General features: G+C 35.8%; 1 protein-coding gene across 1 annotated transcript; it reads left to right on the top strand.

The window, feature by feature from the left end:
• The first annotated feature begins 236 nt into the window (after positions 1-236).
• On the top strand, positions 237-9420 carry LOC103489515 (uncharacterized). The gene is made up of 18 exons (XM_008448737.3): positions 237-487; positions 639-771; positions 919-1158; positions 1512-1658; positions 1779-1857; positions 2206-2389; positions 2686-2751; positions 4564-4803; positions 4895-5101; positions 5843-6146; positions 6312-6471; positions 6571-6679; positions 6910-7045; positions 7153-7208; positions 7291-7590; positions 7683-7805; positions 7994-8686; positions 8924-9420. The coding sequence occupies exons 2-18, from the start codon at positions 642-644 to the stop codon at positions 9092-9094; spliced, it is 3345 nt and encodes a 1114-aa protein (XP_008446959.1). The 5' UTR covers positions 237-487; positions 639-641; the 3' UTR covers positions 9095-9420.
• Positions 9421-10771: the final 1351 nt, after the last annotated feature.

Below are 10771 nucleotides of genomic sequence, written 5' to 3'. Positions count from 1 at the left end.
CGGACGGTCGAAGTTGGTTTCCGACCATAACGTAGGGATATATGAACATGCATTAGCTATATGAATGCAATGAATTGAGTGATATATATATATATATATATATATTATTTAATTAAACAATAATAACAATAAAGAAATCGAAGGAATTCATTAGTTCAAGAAGTTAAAAAAAGGAGACAAAGTCAACAGTAACGATTCACTTCAACAAAAACACACACAAAGTTCCAAATAAGCGATAAGATCAGAAAATGAACCATTCCTTCCTTCTTCACTTCCACTTCCTCAAAACTGAAACGTGAAACTACACTACACACGTTCATAAACTTGATGTTACTTTGCAATCGCATATTCCTCCCCTCCAAAATTAATCAATCAATCAACCACACAACCACAACATTGCTCTTCAAAATCTCTATTTTCCACATCATCGACCTCTTCAGATATTGAACTTCCATCCTTAATTTCTCTTTGATCCACAACCCCTCTTGTAATCTCTTTACATTTCCACCCAACTTTTTTTTTTTTTTTTTTTTTTTTTTTTTTTTTATAATTTTCAATTGCGGCAGCTCAATTTGTGTCTTGGGTTGGGCTCCGATTCCATGTTTTAATTTTCAAACCATTCGTGGGTTTGGCTGCAGGTCATGGCTGCATTGGCTTCTAAACTTATGATCCCCTCTGACAATGGTTACAGGGTGTGGGAAGACCAAACTTTCATCAAGTGGAGGAAGAGGGATTCCCATGTTCCTCTACGCTGCCAGGATTCTGTTGAAGGTATCTCCTTCCTTATCTTTTACAATTTTTTTTTTCTTTTTAAAAAACGGACAAAATGCTCTTTCTCTGTGGATCATGGATATCAATTACTTCTTAAACGTTGTCTCCCAAGGACCCTCATTAGTGCCTAATAATGTGTATGCTTAGGATGTCTCAAGTACTGGCAAGACCGTACTAAAGTAGACTTTCTGGTGTCCAACTTGGCTGTTTGGAATGATGATGCTGTTCAAAGTGCTCTTGACAGTGCTGCTTTCTGGGTTAAGGACTTACCTTTCATCAAGTCTCTATCTGGTTATTGGAAATTTTACTTGGCTGCTACTCCAACAAGCGTTCCACACAATTTTCATGCTACTGTATTTGAGGATTCTCAATGGTCAAATTTGCCAGGTATATTACATTTACAATGCGTCAAGATATAGTTAGGATTTAAAATGTGTATTGCCCACGTTTATCTTTTCCTTAGGCTCTCTATTTTCATCTATATTTCTAGCCTAAACACAATTAACCATATTCATAAGTATGTTTGGAGATAACCTCCAAGGTCCTTGGTTCAGGCCTGGTTTGATGGATCAATTTATCAATGATCAGAATCGAATCATTGGAGTTCAGAAAAGTTAAATCATAGCTGTCTCGTTGCGTAATGATTCTTTAGGAAATAAAGAGGAACATAGAACATCTATTTTTCTTCAATGTCGTTTTTTTGTCTGGTAAACTCTTTATTGCTTGTCTATTTGGAACAGTTCCTTCGAACTGGCAGATGCATGGATTTGATCGGCCCATTTATACCAATGTTGTCTATCCCTTCCCTCTTGATCCTCCGCATGTTCCAGAGGACAATCCTACTGGCTGCTACAGAACTTATTTCCACCTTCCAGAAGAATGGAAAGGTTCTTTTTCTTTCTCTCTTTCTTTTCCTTGTTTTCTGAAAATGTAGGAAACAGACATTATTCAATATGCTATCTCTGTAATCTATATTATATTTGATGTATAAACAACGACTTTGACAGGTCGTAGAATTTTGTTGCACTTTGAAGCTGTTGATTCTGCATTTTTTGCGTGGATAAATGGGAGTCTTGTAGGGTACAGGTAAACGGTGACTTGTAAGACTGGTTTATTTGTCATATTTATAGTCTTTGATAGTCTTGCTCTCTTTCGTGCTGATTTTCTCATGAGAAAATAAAATGGAACGATTGCATTTAGTTTTCCATTTGAGCTACCGAAATGTGATTTGGCTTGTGGTTTTTAATAGACCGTGCCTAGTGAAGGTGTGGCCATTTGGAGGGGTTTGGGGAAATTAGTATTGAAAGCTCATTGAAAGTTAGGAGATTGTAGTGTTGGATATGAAAACTGTGGTTAAAGCCTTTAATGGGAGTAGTGATAAATCTGAGACTTTTTGGAAGAGTTAAATATTTGGTGTGATTATGGCTTTGTCAGTCAGGACAGTAGACTACCAGCAGAGTTTGAAATAACAGAATATTGCCATCCATGTGGCTCACAGTCCAAAAATGTTCTTGCTGTTCAAGTGTTAAAATGGAGTGATGGTTCTTACCTTGAGGACCAAGACCAGTGGTGGCTCTCAGGGATTCATCGGGACGTCATTCTTTTATCCAAACCTCAGGTTTCTTTTCTATATCTTCTCTACTCTACTTTCTGTTTTATTTGTGAAGGTTTTCAAGTGTTTTTAATTGATTATGCTGGTTAAGAAAATAAACTTCAAATTATATCCATATCATAAGTCATAACTATTGATTTCTTTATGCGCGTGTGTTTGTGTATGCGTCATATATATTCACACTAGTTTAGTTAATGTATCTCTAATACTTCTAAAATTAAATAGTAGAGAAAATAAAGTTGAAATGTTATTTTTCTTGCTTCCAATTTGGTTGGTTCCTAAGATAAAAAATTTGCATGTAGGTGTTCATAGGGGACTACTTTTTCAAGTCACATGTTGGAGAGGACTTTTCTTATGCTGATATACAGGTACGCTGTAGATTCAGATGTTAATATTTATATGCTTTCAGCATAAACTTTCGTTTTTACTTTTTAAATAAAATGAAATGTAATAATTTTAAGTTTTAACTTATATTTTAAAATATTTGGGTCGAAATGTTCAATTTCCCAAACTGTTGAAAAAAGAGTGATGATAGAATGAAGGAATTCAATGAAGAAGTGATGATAGAGCGTTTAATTTATATGAATAATGAAGAAACAAGTAGTTCTCAACTTGGGTGGTTTTTCATGGTCGTGCTAACACAATAGATTGGTCGATCAGGACTACCTTTGCTTGTTGGGCCTTTCAATCGTCTTCTTTGTCGAAAGGTGAGAGTATGCTAGTTTTGTTTGAGAAATGTTTTTTTCCATACTTTTGGCTTCTTTGTGGCTCATCAGAGGGTACTAGGAGTATGACCGAGGAGTTCCTCCTCAATCTATGGGAGGGGGGAAGTATGTATTCTTTTTTTTTTTTTTTGGCTTTCTAGGGCTTGTGCTATTTATGGACTTTGTGAGGTGAGCGGAATAATAGGACTTTTAGAGGGAGGGATAGGGTCCCAGTGAGATTTGGTCTCTTGTTCTCTACCAGGTCTCTTTTGTGGGATTCAATTTCAGAGATCTATTGGTAACTACTTTATAGGCATTTTTTTCATAGTTTGAGTCCCTTTTTGTAGAAAAGTTTCTCTTTTTTATGTGCTTGGTTCTTTTGTATGCTGGTGCTTGTATTTTCTTTCACTTTTTCTCAATGAAAGTGGTTGTTTCTGTAGAAAAAAAAAGAAAAGAAAAATGAAAGCAAGTATGAAATTAGATATAGAGAGCACTATTGCGAGAAGTAGTTATGAGCAAATGGTGGATTGTGAGTTGGACAATAATAATAATAAAGGCCTATTGCATGAGCAACTCCTAAATTATAGTGTTTTTAGTTTGAAGCTAATCAAGAGATTGCAAGACAACTGATACCATTCAATTTTATTCATGCTTTGTCATGGCCCTCTTGGAAGACTAACAGTATCTCGGTCTGCAGCAGCTGGAGTTATTTGTTTTGGTTTTCGTTTGTTGTCTCAAGTTGTTTTGTATTGTTTTGAGGGTGTTGGTTCGGGTTTGTTTATTTTTACCCTTTGTATTAGCTTGTTCTTTTTGGTTTAGCTGTTTGGGGTTGTTTCTTTTTGTTCCTTGTTGTCTTCTTGTATTCGGTTCATTACTTTGCACTTTGAGCTTTAGTCTCACTCATTATATCAATGAAGAGGCTTGGTTTTTGTTTCAAATGAAAAATTATATTCATTAGAAATTCTTCTTTTTGGTTTTTTAACCCTTAGTTATTTTGTAATTATTAATCTCTCTCAAACTTGTCACTAGTTGGGCTCCTTTTTTTGTAAGAATATTATTAATTTTTCTTTAAAAAAATTGGTCCTCTAAATTATCTATAATGTAACCGGAGAGAGACGTACATTTAGATTCCAAATGAAAGTATTTCACAACAATGAGGATTAAATTTTATAGGTAGAAATTTGGAATACAAACGTCAGTTAGCTTAAAAATAATGCGTGTGTATATATAATATTTTAAAATCTTGTTATCTTTTGAGTTGGGTCAATATTAAAATTTTAACTTTTGATCCAATAAGATTGAAAAAACTGATTCAGATATCTCATAGAAGAACCTCGTCATGGTACAGTTTCCATGAACTGACATATTGATTTTGTTTGCTTGATGACATAAATTTTCTAAGCATCATGTTTATCACTGCGTAGATTACCCGACATGACAGAAACTGAAAGTGTATGTTTATGGCATCTCTTACAGGTTGAAGTGAAGATTGACAACTCTCTTGAAACAAGGAAGGAAAATTTTCTTAACGATTTTAAGTTAGAAGCAGTATTGTTTGACAATGGAACCTGGGACAATCATGATGGTAATGTTGATCTTCTCTCGTCAAGCATGGCCAATGTTAAACTTTCTCTGCTTTCTGTCACAACCCTTGGGTTCCACGGTTATGTACTTGGGGGAAGATTGGAAAAACCTAAACTTTGGTCTGCAGAGCAGGTAATGAAGATTCTCATTCATCTGTTACTTTCTCCTCTTTCTTTGTTACGTCATGCTAATTTTTATTTTCTTCTTTTTGCCTTGTGAACAGCCACATCTATACACTCTTGTTGTTCTTTTGAAAGACTCATCAGATCAGATTGTTGACTGTGAATCATGCCTAGTAGGAATAAGAAGTATAACCAAAGGTCCAAAACAGCTACTTGTCAATGGTTGTCCAGTGGTAATCAGAGGTGTGAACAGGCATGAGCATCATCCACGTCTCGGGAAGACGAACATAGAGTCCTGCATGGTTCAGGTAACGCTTTCCTTTTCCTTTTCCTTTTCCTCGGGCAAAAATTGATTTTTCTGAACGCAGTTACAAAAGTAGTGAAGTCTAACCAAAAAATGAGTAGGTAATAAAACATTCAAACTTAGCAACAAAAACGTGAAATCCAACTTATTAAATGCAGTTAAAGCTATTCTTGCGGAGATTTGATTTGAATGATTCAACATATTTTTCATGACAAGTCTCTTCCTTGGTTTGATCGGTTTGAGTTTGCTCAGACTAAGGCCTTTTTTTGGTGCTGATCTCTCTTCAAGTCTTTTACATGATCTCCAGCCAAGATTTGTTCAAATTGGAATGCTTTTGTCCTTCCTGCATAGTCTTTTATACCTAATAAGTAGAATGATTGCCTTTTATACTTAATAAGTAGAATGATTGCCTTTTATACTTAATAAGTAGAATGATTGCTTAGCTAGTCACGAATCTTCAAAAGAAATTAGAAAGTAAACGAAGGAGTTTAATTGCACCATTTATACAAATAGAGGATTTAAATTGCTATACTCATTCAACGTTGAAATGGATGAAATTTGACTCATCCTCTTTTGTTTAAGGGTATAAACCCAACATTTTCAATTTCTTTATTGTCATTTCTTACGCTAAAGAGGCGTAATTTATAGGCCGTAGTGATGAGGTTTTCCTGAAGGGACGTTTATAGGCTGTAGGGATGGTACACTATATAGTGACTGAATTGTTTGTTTACTATTGTGATTGCAGGATTTGGTCCTAATGAAACAACATAACATTAATGCGGTGAGAAACAGCCATTATCCTCAACACTCTCGATGGTACGAGCTGTGTGATTTGTTTGGCATGTACATGGTAGATGAGGCCAACATTGAAACACATGGTTTTGATTTTTCTGGACATGTGAAGCATCCAACTTTGCAACCTAGTTGGGCTGCTGCAATGTTGGATCGTGTAATAGGAATGGTGGAAAGAGACAAGAACCATGCCTGTATTATTGTTTGGTCCTTGGGAAATGAGTCTGGATATGGACCCAACCACTTTGCTCTAGCTGGTATGTCATTTTGATTTAATTATATCCTTTGAGTTGATTATAGGTGTAAGAAATGATTAAAATACGCTTGTTTGATGCTTGCAAGGCCAATTTATCACGCTTATGCATGTTGTGTGCAATATATTTATTTCTGCTAGAAATATTTTGACTAAGACATTGGTGTAGGTTGGATCCGTGGAAAAGATTCGTCTCGAGTGTTGCACTATGAAGGAGGAGGGTCTAGAACCTCTTCTACGGATATAATTTGTCCAATGTACATGCGTGTGTGGGACATAGTGAAGATTGCTAATGATCCCAATGAAACTCGTCCATTGATACTTTGCGAGTGAGTCTTGTCAATAACTATTTTCTAACCATCTATTGCAATTTTACAACATTTTTATTGTGGGCTTTTGTTAATATCATACATCTTTAAAAACAATAGGTACTCACATTCAATGGGAAACAGCACTGGGAATCTTCATAAATATTGGGAAGCAATTGACAACACCTTTGGCCTCCAAGGAGGTTTTATCTGGGATTGGGTTGACCAGGTTTTGACACTGTTCGACCCATATTGATAAACTAATAATGTAGAGTAAAACCTATAAGAAAAATACTATTGTTTGAGATCAACTGTTTGTTTGTTCTTCTACCCATGAATTATCTGTTTCGTTTTTCTATTTTTATATGCTGCAAACTAATTTTTCTAATCATTATCTTTGAGGTGTTTACTGTTTAACCCTTTTTGGCATTAGTTTCAAATGTTTTACTTTTGATATAGGCACTATTGAAGGAGGTTGGCAATGGCAGGAAGCGATGGGCATATGGAGGTGAATTTGGGGATATTCCAAATGATTCGACTTTTTGTCTCAACGGAGTGACATGGCCAGATCGAACTCCACATCCTGCGCTACATGGTAACGCAACAATCAGATTCTTAATATATCTACGTGTTGAGAAACAATTTTGGAGGCATCATGTATGTTACTGACTAGCTTTCAAATTCGCAAAACTCTGATTTCAGAGGTCAAGTATCTCCATCAGGCAATCAAAATTTCATCAAAGGATGGAACACTAAAGGTTTTCAGATGCCTAACTAGATTATTTCATCAATTATTGAAGCTTGGAGGGAGATGTCTTAGAATGTATTTTCATTTTACAGGTTCTGAATGGTCATTTTTTTTCGACAACAGAGGATTTGGAGTTCAGTTGGAGCATTTATGGTGATGGTCTTGAACTTGGAAATGGAATTCTCTCTCTTCCTGTATTAGGTCCTCAGGGAAGTTATAATATTGAATGGCAATCAAGTCCATGGTATGATCTATGGGCTTCATCACATGCACTGGAATTCTTTTTAACTATATCCGTGAAACTTCTGCACTCAACACGATGGGCCGAAGCTGGTCACACTGTTTCATTATCACAAGTCCAGTTGCCAATGAAGCGAGAATTTTTTCCTCATGTATGCTTATAAACACCGAATAAAACTAAGTTGGGGAATTTACCATTTCCAATAATATAAATTAACTGTGGAAAATATATATTGATGTGCAGTCCATCAAGAATGGAAATTCTACTTTAGTCAACGAAATTGTTGGGGATACAGTTCGAGTCTACCAGCAGAACTTATGGGAGATCAAATTAGATGTTCAAACAGGAACTCTTGAAAGCTGGAAGGTAATATAATATATAATTGAATTTTTTCTATAGGGGTTTTAAATTTCACTATGCTTCATTTTTAAGTCGGATATGAAATGAGGCAGCCCCTTTTTAAGCTATGTATCAGCATAAGTTTATTATTCTCTGACAAATCTTTTGAGCTTCACGAGAATTAGGAAGTCCAATTTTAAAGTGTTGACTTGTAGGTTAAAGGAGTTCCTCTGATAATTAAAGGCATCATTCCTTCCTTCTGGAGAGCGCCCACTGATAACGACAAAGGTGGAGGTTCATGTAGTTACTTATCCGTATGGAAGGCTGCCCATATTGACAATCTCTCTTTCACTGCGGAAAGATGCTCCATACTTAGTACAACAGAACATTATGTGAAAATCGCTGTCGTTTTTCTTGGCGTTGGGAGTGATGATCGGCAGGCTTCTAACTCTGACTTGGAGAAATCAAATGTTTTGATTCAAGCGGATATGACATATACAATTTTTGGTTCTGGGGATGTTCTTGTGGACTGCAATGTACAACCAAGTTCAAATCTTCCTCCTTTTCCACGGGTGGGAGTTAAATTTCATCTAGATAAATCTATGGACCGGGTCAAATGGTATGGAAGAGGGCCATTTGAGTGTTATCCTGATCGAAAGGCAGCTGCTCATGTTGGAGTTTATGAGAAGAATGTGTCTGAAATGCACGTCCCATACATTGTTCCTGGAGAATCTTCAGGCAGGACTGATGTCAGGTGGGTAACTTTTGAAAACAAGGATGGTGTTGGAATCTATGCCTCAATTTACGGAAACTCACCGCCTATGCAAATGAGAGCTAGCTATTACTCCACAGCAGACCTTGAACGTGCAGGACACAATGACGACCTTGTTGAGGGAGATGACATTGAGGTAGATATTTCGGTATATTTAGCATAGCTCTGAGTATGCATATACGGCTGCCTATTATTCCTTAACCGCACGGTTCACACAAATTTTTTAAGAATATGCTGGTTCAGTCCATGTTGTAAGTCGCTCATTAGTAGCAACGCAATCAGTCGACTCACAGCTAATCTCTGATTTAATTCTTCTGTTGTTTTTACCATCCTCTACAATCTAAGCTCTTAGTTTCATCGTGGTGTCATGTAGGTTAATCTTGATCACAAGCACATGGGCGTGGGAGGAGATGATAGCTGGTCTCCCTGTGTGCATGAAGAATATCTACTTCCTCCAGTGCCATACTCGTTCTCGATCAGGTTCTATCCAGTAACTCCATCCACTTCTGGCTACGATGCTTACAGATCCCAACTTCTATTATAGTGAATCGGGCATCAGCATTCAACCAAGTAAATAACTTCCAATAATCTATTGGTTTGCTTAATGACAAAAGGGACTTGGCATCTCATAGCTAACCATATAGACTCTCTCGCTTTATCTCTCTCTGGGTCTGTCTAGATGTAATATTTCAGTAGAATCTCTGTTGGCCAACTGGAGAGGAGAGAAGACGTGTATAAGTTCTGTTTGTCTATGGGTTGCATTATAAATAAACATTACAAATAATGGGAATGCTGCAATTGATTCAGGTAAAAGTGAATGTTTATTGATCTTATTGAGATAATAGATCCCCTTTGTTTGTTTGTTTGTTCTATCCTTCTCACGTATGTTGATGTTAGAGAGAATTCCGATTGCTGGGCTCTTTACAAGCTGAAGATTTTTCCGTCGTGTACCTCTAGGAAGAGGTCGACTTGAAGAAAGTGAGTTTGGGAGATTGAACTAGTGATGGTTGTCAGACACTTTTTGGTACTTATTAGACACTGGATCTGCTAAATTTTAGTCTCAACTTTTATTTCTGTCTATTTGATTTCTTTATAATATATATATATATATATATATATATATATATATATTATTACATTTTATCCCTTTAATTCTATAAAGTAGTTTTATCTCGATTAAATTATAACATAAGTTTCGACGTTGAATTTCTAGAATTGTATTTTATTTGGTTGCAATTAGAAAAAAAAATGACAGGGCGGATGACAACAAATGGAAACAGACAGTTCAGTTTTGGGTTTCATTTTAACTCAAATGACCAAAAAAAAAAAAAAAAAAAAAAAAAAGAGAGACAGAGAAAATCGCAAGGGCTCAAATGGATGACAACAAACAGCGGGCGATGGGAGAAATGGAGGAACCCCAAAGGATGACGAGAACGGCGCGGACGAACCCTAATGGCAACATACGAGCGAAAGCTTCCCTTCATCTCATTCATTGAGCTCAAGTCTTGTAGAAGATGTAAAACTAAAAGAGTACTGGGATTTCTCATTTAAATTCAAAGTGTGGGGCTTTTGTTCAGTTTTAGTTTTGGACGGTTAAGAATTTGGGTAAAATAGGTTTGAGCAATGGGTGGGTTTGTTTGTAGGCTGTAGGTATATAATTCTATGATTTTGCTTCTCCAGTCTTGAAATTGTTTCAAGACTACTACTTTGTTACCTTCTTTAAATTAAAATAAAAATCTAATGTGATGATATGGTGCATTCTGTTTTTTCTTTTTTGCAAAATTCAGTCCTACGAAAGATTAACAAAATTTTGATAGAAAATGGATGGATAAGAGGAAATTGATGGGCAAATAAAACCTAAATAATCGAACAAAAGGATGAATAAATTTCACATTTTTAAGGATGAAGATGGTCTTTCTTCCTCGATTTATACCTTTTGTGGAAATTGTTCTCACTTTGGTTTTAGGGTTGAAAATCAATTACTATTGGAAGTTTTGTTGTAAACGAGAATTATTTTTGAATATTTTCAATTAGGGTAAAATGAACAAAAACTTTCACTAGTAGATTAGTATGGGTGCTATCAACATCCATCCATGTTAACGATTCTTAGATGCAATTGAGATTTATAAAAAAGAAAAAAAAAATGCAGTCGACTGAATTAGAATAAACGAACACGTTTGATACGTTCAAAAAAGAAAAAGAAAATAACCATTCTAAATTG

This window comes from Cucumis melo, chromosome 10 (genome assembly GCF_025177605.1).
Source record: "Cucumis melo cultivar AY chromosome 10, USDA_Cmelo_AY_1.0, whole genome shotgun sequence".
Taxonomy (NCBI): Eukaryota; Viridiplantae; Streptophyta; class Magnoliopsida; order Cucurbitales; family Cucurbitaceae; genus Cucumis; species Cucumis melo.
This window is presented reverse-complemented; position numbering and strand designations above follow the sequence as displayed.

What these genes read in the sequence shown, in the direction of transcription:
- LOC103489515 (XM_008448737.3), top strand. Translation starts at nt 642, where the DNA reads ATGGCTGCATTGGCTTCTAAACTTATGATCCCCTCTGACAATGGTTAC. An exon ending in CCTTCCAGAAGAATGGAAAG is followed by an intron (nt 1,659 to 1,778) that starts GTTCTTTTTCTT and finishes CGACTTTGACAG; the next exon opens with GTCGTAGAATTTTGTTGCAC. An exon ending in TTCTTTTATCCAAACCTCAG is followed by an intron (nt 2,390 to 2,685) that starts GTTTCTTTTCTA and finishes ATTTGCATGTAG; the next exon opens with GTGTTCATAGGGGACTACTT.